We start from the raw sequence: 20,237 nt of genomic DNA, 5'->3' as shown, positions 1-20,237 counted from the left end.
CAACTCTTTTGCAATCCCCCACGAAAGAATGATTTTTTGTTGCAAGAAGAAATCAGCTCATTCATGGCCCTATTCCAAAAAATAGCCTATTACATAAAAGTAACGAACAGGCCTAAAATATGAAAATCCACATGGGCCGATCACTAAGCTTTTGATTTTCTCTACTAGTTATGATAATTTAACCGATATTTGATGTGAATTAATGGGCTTTGTTATTAAACCTAGAATCAAATCTTACCTTTACTTGTTTATCAGAAATAATTAAAATGAGGAGAATATACTGGTGTTCCCGTCATTTTTATTTATATCTAATATTTAATACATTTTATTAGAAATAACTAATTTTTGAATTTTTTTTAAAAATACCGAAACTGCAGCAGTTTTCTGTAGTTTGAAATTTTTATTCCAAACCGCAAGAAAATATTGTGAATATTGTAGTTTGGGATTTAATTTTTTTTTTTCACTATAAAAACCCCGTTGCACTATATCTCTTTGAATTTTGAAAATAATAATTATTATTATCGTGTAAATGACATATATTGAACAATCATCGATAATTTTAATGATATTTCAATAATAAATGAAACCGTAATCCATTAAAAAAATAAGCAAACACACACAATAAATAGTAAATGCATTTTAAAATAATTATATGGGTAATTCTTGAATAATTTCTTAGGCTTTTGAAAAAAACTAATACCGGTTAAAATAATAAAAGTTATGATCGTTTAGAGAGCATGGATGCGTCACCGATGTTTTGGCAATGGAACATCGATGCACTTCTGCTGTCGTTAAGCCGGGCATAAAGTATCGGTGCATTATCGGTATTTTTGCACGGAAGCATCGTTCTTTTTGAAAAACTTTAAACATCCATAATTTTGGCTAGGAAAGTCAAATTTGCGCGTATGACCCCAATTCGAAAAGTAGGGGATGAGACGGATCTGAATTTTTGCAATTTTTGATTTCGTTAGGTGCCCAGGCACCTAACGGAATCAAAACTGAAAAAAAAACGTAGTTTAGTGCCTCAAAAATTCAGTTTAAGCTTTTTTTATCCACGGTAGACATACAACGACCGGTATTAGTTTTTTTCAAAAGCGTAAGAAATTATTTAAGTACCATATATTTATTTTAAAATACATTTACTATTTATTGTGTGCATTTGGTTATTTTTTTAATGGATTACGGTTTCATTTATTATTCAATGATCATTAAAATTATCTATGATTGTTCAATATATATCCTTATACGGTAATTATTATTATTTTTTAAAAATTGAAAGAGATATAGTGCAACAGAGATTTTATAGTTAAAAAAAAAATTAAATTTCAAACCGCAATATTTTTTTACGGATTGGAATAAAAATTTTAAACTGCAAAAAGTTATTTGCAATTTGGATATTTTAAATATTTTTTAAAAAAAAGTTGATAGTTTCTAATAAAATATATTAAATATTGAATATAAATAAAAATGACGGTCTGGTGCCATGTCCTGCAATACTGTCACGATTGGTCCCTTAATTTTATATTTTTACCCTTTATAAATGCATAAAACGTGGCTTATCCATTTATTATAATCTGTATTGGCCATGTCATATCCAAAGAACTTTTAATGAGTAGAACTTCCTAGAAGAAACAATAAATATTAACTTAAAACAATTCACATATATCCCGCTTTATTTTATTATTTATCATCCTGTAATAATTTTTTTGTTTGAAATCTTCTATGTTAATTATTTAAAATATAAATAATAATATTTAATTGTTATTGACTCGCATGAGTTTCATTTTATCTTAGACGGATTCAGAAAAAGAATATTGAGTATCTCTGTGTAAACGAATTTATGATAAATTGGTCATACGATTCATATATTATCATTTGCCAATTTAGAATCATATTCTTAATTGTTATTGTTTAAAATATGAAAATTAATTTAAAAACATGTTGGTTTTATCTTGATTGATTTTTATAAATACTCCCACTAATAATCTCCTTTTTTTTTTTTTTACAAATTACCAGATCAACAAAATAACCACATAAAACCGAAACAAATTTCATATCCAATCAGCCTGACGATCGGATGATTTCAAAATAAGACCGTATTATATTTAACATATAATTCTTAGCAGATGTGGATATACTATAAGGCATGAATTAGCTCTCGTATCTAGTTAAGTTAGAGGAATAAAATTATAATATCCGCCACATGCTACCAAAAAACAAAGCATTATTTATCAAACATAATTTAGAATACATGATCTCTCAAATACTACAATAATAGTCCGTACATGAATTATAGGAGAAGGAAGAAATGGACTCAGAACGAGCGAGAGATCTAATAACCTCCCAAATGAAGAACCAACAAGGCTACAAACTGCCCATTGATTACTTAATTTAATTTATTTCTCTTCAACTCGGCCATTATTTTTTTACACAAACGAACTCAGGGAACAAAAAGTACCAAATTGACCAATACGTGTCCCACGAACCGACACTATGCATCCACGTGATGCACATGTCCCTTCGATCCCTTCATCCGACGGCTCAGGCGCACCGATCCGGACTCCTCAGACGAGCAGTAATCGCGCACGGCGGTCAGCTCGTAAGGCGATGTGTCGGTGGCGAGCCACTGCTCGACGGTGAACTGCTGCTGAGAGCATCCCATGTGGGGCCCGGTGGTAGTGACCTCGACGTAGTTGCAGTACCAGCCGTGGTGATCCCCCGACCCGTCGGAGGTCAGGTTCATCCAGCACGGTGTAGTTGACAAGCAGGGCCCACGGCCGGAGAAAATGTCGAGATTGCCCCTCTCGAAGTAGTTGTAGCCGCTCCCCATCAGCCCGCCCCACGAGGCTATGTCAGTGATCTGCACGCCGTAGCCATCGGATCCAACCAAGGCCACGTCGATAATGGAATCCGTGCCTCCCTTCCAGATCGAGCCTGTGCGTATGAACAGCGTGTACACGCAGTTGTAGTCGTCGTTATCATCGTTTGAGCCAGGTCCGATCCTCTGTAAAAAGACGCAAAAGGAAAAAAAGGTGAGAAGAGAAAAAGTTGTAAGTGTAATTCAAATGCGCAAAAGGAAAGAAAGGTGAGAAGAGAAAAAGTTCTTACCTTTACGAGCGAAGAGGCGGTGGAGAGGGAGAGGAGGGAGAGGAGCAGGAGAGAGAGGGGTATTTTGGGAATGGTGACCCTCATGGCTACGAGGTGTTTGATGAAATGTTTTAGTGTTATGGATGAGAGGAGTAAGATCCAAGAGGAGCTAAAATAGATAGAACATAGAAGTGGTGCTGGTCAGCTGGTGGGGTCTACAGACTTAATCATGTGTCGAGACTCGACTGCTCGAGAGCCAAGTGAACAATTTCTCTGCGTTTTTAGATCCGCAGTTGATATCATGTGCCAACTGCCAAGTGAACATTTTCTTAATGTTTAGTTGGTTCGTGTAACTGTGTTGATCCGCAGCTTTTCGTGATGTACTCTTTCTCTTTCAACCTGCGGTAGATTTTGAGAACCCATAATCTTAAATGTCATTCAATTTCGTTTCCCTTGTTATCCCATGTAATAATTTAGTTCCAATTCATCTAAGAGAGAACATTTTTCGCTGAGATATTGCTTGGTCAATTATTTGAAAAAAAAATAGAAGAATAAAAAAGTTTCAGACACATGTGTAGTCAATTAAAGAATTAATTAACATGGATGTTAAAAAAGAAAAGAAAATGTGCACTTATGGAATACCTGACCGATAGTAACTAGTAAGTCATGCAGTTTGATTGAAATGATAAGAGTCAAAACTCTAAAAGATGACATGTGGTTATCTAGGATTGGCTAGTTCAGATCATTATCGCAACATGATATTATTTAAGAAAGACATTAGTCTTAAAGCCGATAGTATTATTGTGTCGGCAAAGAGGGACCATTTTTTTAAATGAGAAACTGATGATCGCAATTTTCTAACAGCAAAAATTTATTTGAAAAAAATAAAAATCATTTTTAGGATGTAATCGGAGAATCTTATCATTAATTATAAATTGATTATAATTAATAATAAGAAGATTATAATTAATTATACGTGATATAATTAAATTATAAATGACGTATAGATGACAAGCAAAAATCAATGGTTAATTTATAAGCGTGCACGACACGTTGTATAAAAGTTACCGAAACAATAGTCGCAAGAAATATAATTATTCATAACAATTATATAGATTTGTTTTGGATTTTAAATGTTAATTATGGATTAATATTTTGGGCTTAGAGCCTATTAGAATTAAAGCCTTAATTAAAATTAAAAATCCAAAGTCAAAACCCAAAACAATTCAATACATATTGGACCGAGGGCAAAATGGTCATTTCACCCCCTAGCTGACTTTGTGAGGGGTATTTTGGTCTTTTTGAAACCGACCCTATGGGGTTATAAAAGGGCATGCGATGGAGAGAGAAAAATCACTAATTCACTTGATATCGTGTATGATCGATTCGATAATCTATTTTCTCTCTTTCTCGTTTTCTCTCCCAAATAGTGTTTCGGTTAGAAAAAAAAAGTTATACGTAATCCACGTATAATCTTGCGAGTTGTTGAATAGTGTTTTTGCAGGATTCGTGAATAGTGTTTTTGTGAAGCTTGCGGTGATAGGGCCATGTGCCCAAGGCCCTTATAGAACCAACCTTGGGGTCACAAATGAAAACTTGGGTTGAAAGCCACCTCAATGAGATCAACCCAAGGACAAACAAAAGACCCAAGATGAAATAAATATAGGTGGCCTAGTTACACGGCCCAACCCTAGATGGGAGCATTCCGATCCAAGGCTTGGCCCAGAGTCGGCTTAGGATCCCCTCTGACAGTTCTGACAACGCGAAATGTCAGAGCTAGAGAAGGCTATTTAAGGTGAACAGTTCTATTGAATGGGGGGGGGGGGGGGCACTTTCACTACTTGAGACACGGCATAGGATAAAGTTATAGTGTCTCACAATTATCCTCGGGTTCCAAACTTCGACTTAGACACCCTCGGGTTGCAAACCCCGACTTAGACACCCTCAGGTTCCAAATCTCGACTTAGAAATCCTTGTCTGTCTCCCCGAGACGGGACGTAACACGCCCAGTCACAAAACCCATTACGGACCTCGAGTCTTACTTGGACTTAGGCCGTATCAACCACTGTGGGGTCAAATTCAGGCTAACTCTAAAATTCCTAGATGGTACACAACCCCCCTGTGAATCAGCGATCCGAATAATAGTCTCCTTTTTGGAAGGGTTATAATGAGTACAAGAGTGTAAACGGATCCTAATTATTCACGCTGAAGTCTGAATATTTTGATCGAATTCGGATAATTTTTGGTGATGCTAAATCACAGCGAATATGCAGAACAAATCTTCACGGATACAAATGAACTATCCACTCGCTCTTTTCAATTCTCCAAGCGGAAGCTCCTTGTATATAGCTCTCTCTACTCTCTTGTTCGCACAGAATATATGCTACAAAGTTTCAGTATAGCAAGCTATACCTTTTAAACCTTTGTTACACTCTGTCAAATCAGATAGCAAGTGTACTATCCTATCGATAAGTATGCTCAGGTATCGATCCACAGGGACGGAAGAAAATAACCGGACTTATCCTAAAGTTACTTAAAATTCTAGAAGTGAGAGAAATTGAATTGGTTTAATTCTAACAATTCTAATGATTTATGACAAGTTTAAAAAAGCAATAAAAAGAATTAAAGTTGTTTTCAATTAATAAAAAGGCGTTTCCAGGGTTCAGATTTCATTTCTGTTCAGCCCCGAGGCATACGGCCCGTATGGCTTCCCATACGGCCCGTAGGGGACCCCGAGTTAATGCTGCAGCTACTGTTTTCTGTGTTGATACTAATGTTTAGGGTTTCTATCGACCAGATCTAGATACCTAACCTCAACTTTCGCATTTTGGCCTAGTACCCGATTACCGGACTCAAATACTTCCCTCTTAGATGCGTTAAACCTCAACTTTCGCATTTTCGCCTAATTTATCTAAGTTACTTGTTGGTTTACTAAAAGTATCCAAGGACTTTCGCCTCAAGGAAAGTTTCACCTTTCGGGTACTCCTTGGTTTAACCCTACTTCATATACTTTATTCGGTTGGATTAAATGTCATAGACTTGGCTCCTAACACTTAGATGTGCGCATTCATCTAACGGGATGACTAATCAATTCAAGCAAGCACAAATAAAGCAATCAAAATACTACTCAACAAGGTAAAAACAAAGCATTCAACACAAAATCCAAGTAGCATGCAAACAAAACCAAACTAGAAACTACATCTTAGCCCTAGAAACAAAGTAAATTAGCTACTCATGTTCATAAGATAACACAAATAACAGAAAATAAAAGAGTTCATGACAAAACAGTGGAGAAATCCGAAGATCCGTTGCAAACTCGCGTTTTTCACTTCTCTTCCTCTCCTCCTCCTCTTGTCTTTTGCTCCAAGAAAGCTTGTCCAAGTTCCAGTGGTGAATCTCCCTTTTTTTGGTGAGGAAATATCTCATTTAATGCCCCAGATCGCGTCTCCAGAGGCTTCCTTTTCGGCCTCCTTAAATTAAGCTGATTTCAGATTCCAGCTGGATTTTCCGAATCTGCGCCCTACGGGCCGTATGGGACCCCGTACGGGCCGTATGGGACCCCGTACGGGCCGTATGGGACCCCGTACGGGCCGTATGCCTGTGCTTTGTCTTGGAGACTTTGTGCCTCTGTTGTGGAACCTTCTGTGCAGTTGGGCAGATCTTGTACGGGCCGTACAAAATGTCATACGGGCCGTACGAAAAGTAGTCAGATCCAGTTTTTCGCCCTCTTTTCTGCAAAATACCAAACAAAGCATAGCAGTACCACATTTCATCGAAATATAAGTAAAAAGTCCATATTTATAGGCTTTAAAGCACAGGTTTCAGTGTAAATTAGGGCTGTAATTTAGATATAATATGGAGATATCAAATTCCCCCAAGCTTGAACTTTGCTTGTCCTCAAGCAAAAATCCCAACATGGGTATAGGGTTGATCTTTGGATTACCTAAATGCAGATAAATTCCTAAATGTGAAAATTTACATGAACTGCTCTTATCAAGAATCATGAGAATCTTTTTGGATACAATTTGGATTTTCCTTGATCAATTTTGATTCACCCCACTAATCGATTAATCAAACTTCAAATTCTGAAATGTTTCAATATTTGCAAAGCTAATTACCCGAATTGATCAATATTTCATTCTTTCACTGAAACTATGCCCTCGTTTGTGGTGATTTTTCTTCTTTTAGCCCCCCCAAGCTTGGAACAAGCTTAGGTCAGAAAGTCGCGGACTTCGTGTGTTGATGTATGCAAAAGTTATTTTCTTTTCTAAATTTGGGAGACGAGCTCAAAGGCGCCCAATAGGACTTATTGCCAGTACTCTTATTTTCTCCATCTTTTCATTTATTTCATCACTTTTTTTTTATTATTTTTATTTTCGCATACACCATGAATACACACATCTAATGGTATTTATTCATACCAATGGATATCCCAATCTTTCTTTATTTAAAACTCATTTCCCTATTTAAAAGGCACAGTTCAGCTTCAAAAATGGCTTTTCGATACAATTCAAGTTTTCATCTTTTCAAGTTTTCAAAACATCTATTCCTAATCAGTTCTTTGATCAATTATGGGGTTAGTTCTAAATTTTTTCAAGGTCATCCCAAACACAACCAAAACTTTTCACAAAAGTCCCTAATTCAAGTAATAACGCAAATTTATCACCTAAAAATATAAATTTTTGAAAAATAAACAAAAAAATAAACATGACCTAAATGCAGATACAGTTTTCTTCTATTCCACCCCCCCAAGCTTGAATGAAGCATTGTCCTCAATGCTTGAATTCACACAAGAAAAAGTAAATAGAAGAAAATATGGAAACTAACCAGACATGGAGTGAGGGAAGAGGCAGGGGCGCCTCACCGATTGGTGGAAAGTGGGTCGGGTGGATCTGGGCGAAGTGCCCACTTCTGATGTGTACGGACTGTGTGGATACATGTGGTTGGTTGCGTGCTTGTCAGCTTCTCGATCAAGTCCCCGATCACAGTTTGCTGAGCTTTCATTACAATACCTCGAATCACCATTTGCTGAGCTTTCAAATCCTCCAAGAGTCTGAGGTTGCGAGCCGGGTCGAGGTCTGCATTTAAAATCACATGACAAGATTTATTTGGGTCTGCGAACTCATACCTGAGGTTAGCTGGAAGAGGCTTGAGCTCAGGAATCGGCGGCTCTGTTCGGGCTTTGACGCGGTCCGCGTCAGGTGCACTCGGCCCGCGTGCAGACCTCGCGTCAGCTTCATCCGACCCGCATTCTCTGTTTTCCAAGTCTTCGGACTGTGGCACGCGGCCCGTGTGGGATTCATCCGGTCCGTATTGCTTACGAGATTGTTCCTTGGCCAATTGATCGACCACATCAAGCCAGCAGCATGTTTCTGTTTCGGAGGGGCACTTCGTAGCTCGGTTGAGGTTGAACTGGACTTTCTCATCTCCAATTCGCAGAGTCAAAGTCCCCTTCTCCACGTCAATGAGTGTTCGAGCTGTCTTCAAAAATGGCCTTCCCAGAATGATGGGGATTTCCTTGTCCTCCTCCATCTCCATGACAACGAAATCAACCGGTACATAAAACTTGCCGACCAGAACCGGCACATCCTCCACTACGCCAAGTGGTACCCTGACAGAAGAATCAGCAAGTTGCAGAGTCATGCGCGTGGGCTTGAGCTCGCCTACTCCCATGCGCTCAAAGATGGTGCGTGGCATGAGACTCACGCTGGCCCCTAAGTCACATAGTGCTCGCTTGATGGTAGCCTTCCCAATTTCGCAAGGAATGGAGAATTTGCCAGGATCTTCCAGTTTGGGTGGGAGCTCGTTACTCAAGATTGCGCTGCACTGCTCTGTGAGTTTCACTGTCTCATGCCCCTCCAAGCTTCGCTTGTTCGTGAGGATGTCCTTGAGAAACTTGCCATATGTTGGTATTTGGGTCAAGGCATCGGTGAATGGAATGGTGATGTGTAGTTGCTTGAGCATTTGAAAGAACTTGGCGAATTGACTGTCGGGTCTGCACTCAACTAGCCTCTGAGGAAAAGGAACAGGTGGCCGGTAAGGCGGTGGTTTCTCAGTCACCTTCTTTTTCTGTCTGTCAGCTTCATTCTGTACGGGCCGTACGGGATTGGTACGGACCGTATGGTCTGTCTTCTCATTCACAATTTCAATCGGATCAGGTTCTGACTGCTCGAAAATCACAGGGGGTGTCAATACGGGCCGTATGGGATTCATACGGGCCGTAGGGTCGGCTTCTGGCTCGACATGCATGGCTGGTCCATGGTACTGTGTCCCACTTCGCAAGGTTATGGATTTTACTTCCCATCTGGGGTTGATTTCTGGTTGGCCTGGTAGCATTCCAGGTTGTGGTGGTGCGGTTTGGCCCCCATTTTGAGGTTTGTTTTGGGCAGCCAAATTAGCCAACTGAGCACTGATCGCTTGCATTTGCTCAAAGAGCATTTGATTCATCTTTCCCTGCTCATGCATGAAATCACTCACAGCGGGAGCGATATACGGCTCGGGAGGACCGGATTGAAATGATCGGTTGTTCGAGTTGGGAAAAGAAGCATTCTGGAAGAAGTTACGGTTGTTGTTGTTGCTACCAGAAGGGTTGTTGTTGAGGTATGTGGGATTGTTTTGCTTCCACCTCCAATTCTGTTGTTCAATCGGGTCCTTGGAATAGGTTCGGCTGAAAGGAGGTTTTGGGAAGTAAGAGGGCTCATTGTTAAGAGAATTCACTTGCTCGGGCCCTTCATCCATTTGCGCAAGCGGGCAATTCTCATACTCGTGACCCTCGTCTCCACACATAACACAAGGTTGTGGTTGCTGATTACCAAGCGCTTTTACACTCATCTTGTCAAAAGCCTTCTGCATGGCATCCATCTTGGCGGTGAGAGCTGTGATCTGATCGACCTCAAGTCGGCCTCCTCCAGTTCCTCGAGTGCTCCCTCGGCCAGACCATTGTTGGTTGGTTGCCATATTGTCAATTAAGTTCATTGCCTCGGTAGCCTCTCGATCCATGAGAGCTCCACCTGCAACTGCATCAACTGAAGTACGAGTGGTATCAGTTAAACCAGCATAAAAAGACTGAACAAGTAACCATTCGGGAATACCATGATGTGGACAAGAGTATTGCAATTCCCTAAACCTTTCCCAGGCCTCATTCAGTGGTTCATCAAACCTTTGTCTAAAACTGGTCAGTTGGGTCCTAACCTCGGCAGTTCTTTTATGGGGGAAAAATCTGGTCAAAAACAGTTTGGACAATTCCCTCCAAGTGGTAATTGAATCCCTTGGTAATGACCCTAACCATTTCTTGGCTTTATCCCTAAGAGTGAAAGGAAATAAAGCAAGTCTAATGTAATCAGCTGTTCCGCCATTGATTTTAATGGTGGCACAACACTCAAGAAAGATCTGAACATGGGCATGCGGATCCTCATGATCCATGCCATGGAATGTGTTTTGCTGGACGATGTTGACAATACCCGGATTGAAGTTGGGTTGGTTGCCAGCAATCCTTGGCAATCGGATTGCTCCTCTAACATCTTCAGCTCTCGGGACATTGAACTCTCGCAATGTCCTGGGCGCATAGTCTGCTCCTTCATCATCAGAGAATTGGTCCTGGACGGGAGGGTCCTGGATGGGTGGATCCTGAACGGGTGGATCCTGAACGGGTGGATCAGTGATGGGTGGATTAACTCCGCCGTTATTCATTGCGCCTTGTTCTAGGTCTGTCTGGCCTCTGTTGTCGGTTGGTACGGGTCGTATGAATGTCCTACGGGCCGTACGGAGAGGTGACAGATGTGGTGGTGCTGGAACGAATGTGTTGGAAGTTTGCCCCTTGCTTCTGAGATGGTAGTTGTTCTTGGGCCGTGACTCTTCCAGTATGTTCCTGCAAATATGGAAAAAGAAAAATTAAAATTAAAATCTAGAATCAAGCAAAAATAAGAAAAAGTCCAGAATTTTCGTTGCCGTCCCCGGCAACGGCCCCAAAAACTTGTTCGCACAGAATATATGCTACAAAGTTTCAGTATAGCAAGCTATACCTTTTAAACCTTTGTTACACTCTGTCAAATCAGATAGCAAGTGTACTATCCTATCGATAAGTATGGTCAGGTATCGATCCACAGGGACGGAAGAAAATAACCGGACTTATCCTAAAGTTACTTAAAATTCTAGAAGTGAGAGAAATTGAATTGGTTTAATTCTAACAATTCTAATGATTTATGACAAGTTTAAAAAAGCAATAAAAAGAATTAAAGTTGTTTTCAATTAATAAAAAGGCGTTTCCAGGGTTCAGATTTCATTTCTGTTCCGCCCCAAGGCATACGGCCCGTATGGCTTCCCATACGGCCCGTAGGGGACCCCGAGTTAATGCTGCAGCTACTGTTTTCTGTGTTGATACTAATGTTTAGGGTTTCTATCGACCAGATCTAGATACCTAACCTCAACTTTCGCATTTTGGCCTAGTACCCGATTACCGGACTCAAATACTTCCCTCTTAGATGCGTTAAACCTCAACTTTCGCATTTTGGCCTAATTTATCTAAGTTACTTGTTGGTTTACTAAAAGTATCCAAGGACTTTCGCCTCAAGGAAAGTTTCACCTTTCGGGTACTCCTTGGTTTAACCCTACTTCATATACTTTATTCGGTTGGATTAAATGTCATAGACTTGGCTCCTAACACTTAGATGTGCGCATTCATCTAACGGGATGACTAATCAATTCAAGCAAGCACAAATAAAGCAATCAAAATACTACTCAACAAGGTAAAAACAAAGCATTCAACACAAAATCCAAGTAGCATGCAAACAAAACCAAACTAGAAACTACATCTTAGCCCTAGAAACAAAGTAAATTAGCTACTCATGTTCATAAGATAACACAAATAACAGAAAATAAAAGAGTTCATGACAAAACAGTGGAGAAATCCGAAGATCCGTTGCAAACTCGCGTTTTTCACTTCTCTTCCTCTCCTCCTCCTCTTGTCTTTTGCTCCAAGAAAGCTTGTCCAAGTTCCAGTGGTGAATCTCCCTTTTTTTGGTGAGGAAATATCTCATTTAATGTCCCAGATCGCGTCTCCAGAGGCTTCCTTTTCGGCCTCCTTAAATTAAGCTGATTTCAGATTCCAGCTGGATTTTCCGAATCTGCGCCCTACGGGCCGTAGGGGACCCCGTACGGGCCGTATGGGACCCCGTACGGGCCGTATGCCTGTGCTTTGTCTTGGAGACTTTGTGCCTCTGTTGTGGAACCTTCTGTGCAGTTGGGCAGATCTTGTACGGGCCGTACAAAATGTCATACGGGCCGTACGAAAAGTAGTAAGATCCAGTTTTTCGCCCTCTTTCCTGCAAAATACCAAACAAAGCATAGCAGTACCACATTTCATCGAAATATAAGTAAAAAGTCCACATTTATAGGCTTTAAAGCACAGGTTTCAGTGTAAATTAGGGCTGTAATTTAGATATAATATGGAGATATCATCTCTCCATCTGTTGCGGGATTTATATAAAGCATATATTGTGGGATTCTCCAAATGACTCATTTTTTTTATTTTCAAAGTCCAAATAGTCAATCAAAACCATTAGATGTTCAGTCTATATTAAAATGTGCTTGGAGACCTAATTTTATATTTTTTAGAATTTTTTTACTATTGGTTTGAAAATTGTTATCTTTATTAAAATTCTATACCATTGAAAAATAACAATTTTCAAACCATCTTCATAAATAGTAAAAAAGTTCTCAAAAAATATAATTTGGTTTCCAAGCACATTTTAATATCGATTGAACATCTAACGGTTTCGATCGACTGTTTGAACTTTGAAAATTGAAAAATCGAGTTATTTGTTCCGAGGACTAGAAAAAAATATTTTGAGCTTAGCCATTCTCTCTCTCTACACACACACACACACACACACACACAATCATCTAATGATGAACTTTTATAAATAAAGTTTACTAAATTATTAGATAATAAATACGTAACTATAAAAATTATGATGGTAAATATATAATTTCACAGTTTTTGAGGGGTAAATATGAAATTCTCCCTTTTTTATTTGACACTTGCTGCTAACAAGTAATATCCTCTGAATAAACAAAAGTAATAAGTGCTAACATTACATGTGTAATACTATATATAGAGAGAAAATGACTAAGTTCAAAACGTTTCTAGCTCCGAGAACAAATGATTCGATTTTTCGATTTTCAAAATATAAACAGTCGAGCCAAATTGTTTCAATCTATATTAAAATGTGCTTGGAAACTAAATTTTATATTTTTTGAAACTTTTTTATTATTTATGAAGATGGTTTGAAAATCAATATTGAAATGTGCTTGGAAATCAAAGCTGAGCCATTCCACAAAGATCGTTAGAAAAATAATTATGAGAAAAAAGTAGGTGAAATGATTTCTTTTATTTTTTTAGCTTATAAACAAATTATGAGAAAAACTATTTTATCACTATTAAGACTTGTTAAAAGAATTAAAAGACTTGGTTAAGCAATATTAGAACTTTAGTATTACACTAGTAAGACTTGTTGATTTTTTTTTTAATCTGATCGGTACACATTTTTTTTTAAATACGGTAGACGTTAGAAGTATAATCTTCAAATAGTTTAACCACTACAATCGAAATTTCGTTGGAAAATTATACTTTAGAGACTATTATCACATCTATTTTATTAAATAATCTCATTCATGGCCTAACAAATTTGATATGCCCTCAGTTGACGATCGAATAAGCAGGGTCGGATCCAAAATTTTCATCAGAGGGAGGCAAAAAATTATCGAATCGAGTTTAAATAATTTATCAGATTTAAACCCATTAACTAATTGGGTACTCGATAAAAAAAATAATATTTTGACTTATATTTTTTAATACTCTAACTTATAATTTCTGATTCTATAACTTAATTAATATGACCAATCATAATTCAAGAAATTTATTTTAATTTTAGCACTAAATTTAACCCAAATTACAAATCAAACATTTAGAGGGGGAAAAAAAATTTCAGAGAGGGACAAAGTCGATCGGTATCAATAGATCACCACTAAAACTCGAAATCCAGAGGGGGCGGCTGCCCCCCCTGTGCTATAGTAGACCAGCCCTTGCGAATAAGACCATGTTATATTAACATAAAATTCTTAGCAGACGTGGATCCATGTTAGTTTGTAACATTTACAAGATAATTAGCATGTAAACTTTTAGACTGGAAAATTATTAAATAGGATAATGGGCATGGATTAGTTCTCATATCTAATTAAGTTAAGAATAATTATACTAATCCCCCTATTTCTGTCTCCTCATTTAACTCCGCACTTTCTCTCCAAATTAACTTCCTTAACTGCCTTTTATCCCACCATTAATTCCGCTAAGAATTTTCATTTATCCCCGCATTAATTATACTTTCATTTAATAACAATCCCTGCTAACAATTATTTATCGGTTTATTGATGTTCAAGAAAGTATTTATCATTGTTCTGATAAATATTTATCCTTATGTCTGAGAAGTATTTATCATTGTCCCCGACATGTTAATACTTTGATTTGATTAAACATTACTTATTGACAAGTTCAAGAAAGTATTTATCATTGTTCTGACAAGTATTTACCATTATATCTGAGAAGTATTTATCATTGTCACAGACATTTTATTGTAAGTTGCAATTATGTCTGAGACGTATTTATCCATGTAATATAAAGTATTTATCCATATAACATAAAGTATTTATCATTATGTCTGAGAAGTATTTTATTGTAAGTTACAATTATGTCTGAGAGTATTTATCCATGTAACATAAAGTATTTATCATTATGTCTGAAAAGTATTTATTATTGATGTTTTACTGAAAGTTGCAATTATGTTTGAGAAGTTTTTATTCATGTAACATAAAGTATTTATCCATGTAGCATAAAGTATTTATCATTGGGTGAGGGGATTGTTTATTTAATGGTCCCTAGTTGTGCGAGGATAATCCAAAAAAAAGAAAATTTTGTGTAGGGATAACTGACAAGTATTTATGAGGGGATTGTTTATTTAATTATCCCCAGTTGTGCGGGGAAAATTAAAAAAAAAGAAATTTTCTGCGGGGACAGTTGATGGATTGATTTGTTCAGTCATAAATAGAGATCATTGCATAGAGATTAATACATTGTAAATCCAGGATAAATACTTTGATGCTTCAAGTTAAATACTAACAGTTTCTGCGGAGTATTAATGATTGAGCGGTCCCCCCATGACTTTTTTGGCAATTTGTGCGGGGTTGAGACTGCGGGGATTATTATCAGGGTCCTTAAGTTAACAGAAAAAAAATTATAATATTCGTCTCATCAAACAAAATCATATGCCACCAAAAAGCAAATCATATAACATTATTACCTTAAGCTAAATTAAATTTAGAAAAGAGTTATTTTTTGTATAACCTCGAAGACTTCTCTAATTTCCTATATACCCCTGTACAATTGATTATATCTAATTTAGACGCAAACTTTTACCACTATTTCTTGTTTACCCATATACAATAATTCTGACATTAATTACAGTTAAAACTATGATTAAAATAAAAAAAAAGACAAAGGTACCCTTTTCTCAGAAGACATCTATTTTCTTGTTGAAAAAAAAAATGGTGCTCTCCTGCGCTCTTTTGTTTTTCATCCTTGCCTCTTGTTTCTTCATGCATGCATTGCCTACTCTCTTTTCTCCTCTTCTTGCGCCCTTGTGAGCTTGTTTTTTGGTAAATTTTTTATTGCCCTCTACAGTACATGTAAAGTAAACTCGACCGGATAGGTGAACGAATAACCTTTTTCATTTTCACTGAGAATGGGACTCCTTTAGCGATTTCCTTGCCTATTGCCTATTGCAAAAGATTTGCTTGTCCTCTTTTTGTTTTCACTGAGATTGAACCTGAATTCGAATTCAAAAACTATTTGTACTATAAGCCCAACGGCGTCAGCAGTAAGAATATTAACTTGGTCTTTGTACCGAAATAGTACCAGTTTAGATTCAATTCTCACGATCCATGCTTCCTTAGCCATTACCCAAATTTCTGAAATTGTTCTATAACAACAAACTATTTTATGGTACCAAACTCTTGAAATCAGGATTAGGGAACCAAACAAAAAGAAAACTTATTTAATTAAGAAAAAAAGTTCAATTTGCCAGGAAATATCTCACTACTGCTTGGCACCCACCACACTGATGTAACCTGAATTAAGCAAAAAAGTTCAATCTGAACCATAATCGTTCAAGTGTAGGTCTTTAATCTAATCCATCAGGGACTCACGTGAATCAAGAACAATGATTATCTTCAAATGTCTTTTGGGATAATGAGCATTGTCAGCTTTATCCCTGCAGCTCGCTTTGGAAGAATTGAGATCAAGAATTGGAAAGCGGAGGGTGAGAATAGATGGGAAGCCCTTTCGACATTAGCAGTTGAAAGAGGATTAAACAAGGATGGACAGTGCTAAAGTGAATTGTTAAAATTTGAAAAGAAACACCATTAGAGACCAAGGGCATAGTTGGAATAACAAATTGTTAAGTGTTTGGTTTTAGTCCAAATAATTCAGAGGGCAAATAAGAAAGGTTCCTAAGAGTTAGAGGTTAAATAGGATAATTAAAGTCTTTGAGGGTAAATAAGAAATCTAAGAATTTTCGGAGGGTATATGAAATATTGAATCGGGTTTAAATAGCTTATCGGATTTAAACTCATTAACTAATTGGGTACTCAATAAAAAAATATATATTTTGACTTATATTTTTCAATACCCTGACTTATAATTTATGATCCTATAACTTAATTAATATTACCAATCATAATTCAAGAAATTTATTTTGATTTTAATACTAAATTTAACTCGAATTCCAAATCAAACATTCAGAGGGGGCAAAAAAATTTCCAGAGAGGGACAAAGTTGACCGGTATCAATAGATCACAACTAAAACTCGAAATCCAGGGAGAGACGGTTGCCCCCTGTGCTATAGTAGATTAGCCCCTGTGAATAAGACCATGTTATATTAACAAAAAATTCTTAGCAGACGTAGATCCATGTTAGTTTGCAACATTTACAAGATAATTAGCATGTGAAACTTTTAGACTTGGAAAATATTAAATAGGATAATGGGCGTGGATTAGTTCTCATATCTAATTAAGTTAACAGAAAAAATTATAATATTCGTCTCATCGAACAAAATCATATGCCACCAAAAAGCAAATCATATACAATTATTACCTTAAGCTAAGTTAAATTTAGAAAACATGCTCTGAATAGTGAGCACATGAATTATTGGAGAAAAAAGAAATGGAACTAGAGCACCAACAAGGCCACAAACTACGCACTGATAGCTTAATTTAAAATATCTCTCCTTCGAACACCTTCAATTGGATTGTTTTATTAGGGTTACAACTACACACTTAAGTTGCCCTCTAGAGACACTATTAGAGTGCTGCAAAAACTTTCAATTTGAGTGTTGTATTAGGGTTGCAACTACCCTCTTCTCTAGCCATATAGGGACATTACGAGAGTGCTCCAAACACCTTCAATTGGAGTGTTGTATTGGGGTTATAAATGCCCTATTATGTTGCCACATAGAGACACTACTAGAGTACTCCAAATACCTTCAATTGGAGTTCTAAATGCCCTATTATCTTGCCATCTGGGGATAATACGAGAGTGCTCCAAACACATTCAATTGGAGTGTTGTATTAGGGTTGTAAATACAACATTATCTTGCCATATAGAGAAACTACCAATGTTATAAAATGCGGTTTCTATGCGGTATGCGGAAGGCCACCGCATACCGCATATACGGTATACGGCCGCATATGCGGATTTTTATGCGGATTTATATATGCGGATTAAAAAGAGTGATAAAATAAAATATAACATAATATCTCATAATATTATAGATATAATAGAAAATACAAAAATATATAAGCCTGTAAATGTGAAATTATACGAAATCCTTGAAGTATTTTATTTGAGTGAAGTGCTCTGTTAGCTTTATGTGAAAAACACTCAAAATTATTAGTGGGGTATTTTGAAGTTTGGCCCAAAAATTTATTAAATCAAATAGAATTGCATTGGTTGGCCCAAAATACTAATATGTGTCCTCTTGGGCCTGACGTCACTAAGCAAAAAAGCAACACAGGCACAGCCACGTGAAAGAAAGAAAAAAGCGCATCCGGTACACTTATAATCAATGAATACATTAGTCCCAACTCTCTGAAACAAGAAAAATAAAGCGCTCTATAGCCTATTAATAGATGGGAACAGCTTGCAACATTACTTAACTGGTCAGCCCGGATCCGATTTTATATGGGGTTGGTTTTGGTGAATACTGAAACCTATAAAATCCGCATATTGAAACTGCATAGCCGGATTTTATGCGGTTCTGGACTGCATACGCATATGCGGCCGCATATGCGCCGCATAGGTCCGCATTTTATTACACTGGAAACTACTATAGTGCTCCCAACACATTCAATTGGAGTGTTGTATTAGGGTTGTAAATACCCTCTTCTCTTGCCATATAGAGGCATTACTGGAGTGCTCAAAGCACCTTCAATTGGAGTATTTTATTAGGGTTACAACTACCCTCTTATGCCTTATAGGGACACTATTAGAGTGCTGCAAACACATTCAATTGGAGTGTTGTATTAGGGTTGTAAATGCCCTATTATCTTGCCATCTGGGGACACTACTCGAGTGCTCCAAACACCTTCAATTGGAGTGTTGTATTAGGTTTGTAAATGCCCCATTATCTTGCCTTATAGAGACGCTATTACAGTTCTCCAAACACCTTCAATTGGAGTGTTGTATTAGGGTTGCAATCGCCCTATTATCTTGCCATCTGGAGACACTAATAGAGTGCTCCGAGCACCTTCAATTTGGAAGTTCTCTTAGGGTTGTAAATGACCTATTATCTTTTCATCTGGAGACACTACTAAAGTGCTCCAAATACCATCAATTGGAGTATTGTATTAGGGTTGTAAATGCCATATTATCTTGCCATCTGGGGACACTATTAGACTGCTCCAAACACCTTTAATTGGAGTGTTGTATTCGGGTTGTAAATGCCCTATTATCTTGCTATATATAGACAGTACTAGAGTGCTCCAAACACTTTCTATAGGAGTGTTGTATTAAGGTTGAAAATGCTCTATTATCTTGACATTTGGAGACACTACTAAAGTGCTCCAAGTACCTTCAATTGGAGTACCGTATTAGGGTTGTAAATGTCCTATTATCTTGTCATCTGGACACACAACTAGAGCGCTCAAAACACCTTAAATTGGATTGTTTTATTAGGCTTACAACTATCCCCTTATGTTGCCATCTAGAGACACTACTAGAGTGCTGCAAAAACATTCAATTTGAGTGTTATATTAGGGTTGCAACCACCATCTTCTCTTGCCATAATAACTAGAGTGCTCCAAACACCTTCAATTGGAGTGTTGTATTGGGGTTGTAAATGCCCGCTTATCTTGCCAGATAGAGACACTAGTAGAGTGCTCCAAACACCTTCAATTGGAGTTCTAAATGCCCGATTATCTTGCCATCAGTTGACACAACTAGAGTGCTCCAAACACATTCTATTGGAGTGTTGTATTAGGGTTGTAAATGCCCTCTTATCTTGCCATATAGAGACACTACTGGAGTTCTCCAAACACCTTCAATTGAAGTGTTGTATTAGGATTGTAAATGCCCTATTATATGGCAATATAGGGACAATACTAGAGTGCTCCAAACACCTTCAATTGGAGTGTTGTATGAGGGTTGTAAATGCCCCCATTATCTTGCCATTTCGAGACACTACTAGAGTGCTACAGACAACGTCAATTAGAGTGTTGTATTAGGGCTTTAAAAGTCCTATAATCATACCTTATAGGGACACTATTAGAGTGCGGCAAACACATTGAATTGGAGTGTTGTATTAGGGATGTAAATGCCCTATTATCTTGCCATCTGGAGACACTACTATAGTGCTGCAAACACCTTCAATTGGAGTGGTTTATTAGGGTTACAACTACCCTCTTATGTTGCCATCTGGAGACAATACTAGAGTACTCGAAACACCTTCAATTGGAGTGTTGCATTAGGGTTGTAAATTCCCTATTATCTTGCCATATGGAGACACTACTAAAGTGCTCCAAGCTCCTTTAATTGTAGTGTTGTA

At 37.5% G+C, this 20,237-nt stretch overlaps 1 protein-coding gene and 1 non-coding gene across 4 annotated transcripts; one reads left to right on the top strand and one right to left on the bottom strand.

The window, feature by feature from the left end:
• Positions 1-2,204: 2,204 nt before the first annotated feature.
• Positions 2,205-3,265, bottom strand: LOC144566250 (PLAT domain-containing protein 3-like). 3 transcript variants are annotated; one of them, XR_013515166.1, is made up of 3 exons: positions 3,109-3,265; positions 2,431-3,004; positions 2,205-2,332 (listed from the first exon to the last, which is right to left on the bottom strand). XR_013515166.1 is itself a non-coding variant. In XM_078316222.1 (2 exons), the coding sequence occupies exons 1-2, from the start codon at positions 3,190-3,192 to the stop codon at positions 2,492-2,494; spliced, it is 597 nt and encodes a 198-aa protein (XP_078172348.1). In that variant the 5' UTR covers positions 3,193-3,265; the 3' UTR covers positions 2,205-2,491. The 3 variants fall into 3 exon arrangements, 1 of the variants encoding a protein (XP_078172348.1); XR_013515167.1 differs by having other exon boundaries at positions 2,205-2,313; XM_078316222.1 differs by having other exon boundaries at positions 2,205-3,004.
• A 6,909-nt stretch (positions 3,266-10,174) lies between these two features.
• On the top strand, positions 10,175-10,281 carry LOC144566946 (small nucleolar RNA R71). Its single transcript, XR_013515320.1, has one exon. It is a non-coding gene; the product is annotated as a small nucleolar RNA R71 (small nucleolar RNA).
• The last annotated feature ends 9,956 nt before the right edge of the window (positions 10,282-20,237 follow it).

The sequence above is a fragment of the Carex rostrata genome, chromosome 15 (genome assembly GCF_964058835.1).
Source record: "Carex rostrata chromosome 15, lpCarRost1.2, whole genome shotgun sequence".
In the NCBI taxonomy this organism is placed as follows: Eukaryota; Viridiplantae; Streptophyta; class Magnoliopsida; order Poales; family Cyperaceae; genus Carex; species Carex rostrata.
This window is presented reverse-complemented; position numbering and strand designations above follow the sequence as displayed.

Coding starts and splice junctions, on each gene's coding strand:
- LOC144566250 (XM_078316222.1), bottom strand. CDS start 3,192: ATGAGGGTCACCATTCCCAAAATACCCCTCTCTCTCCTGCTCCTCTCC. Junction 3,005..3,108: donor CCGCCTCTTCGCTCGTAAAG/GTAAGAACTTTT, acceptor GTCTTTTTACAG/AGGATCGGACCTGGCTCAAA.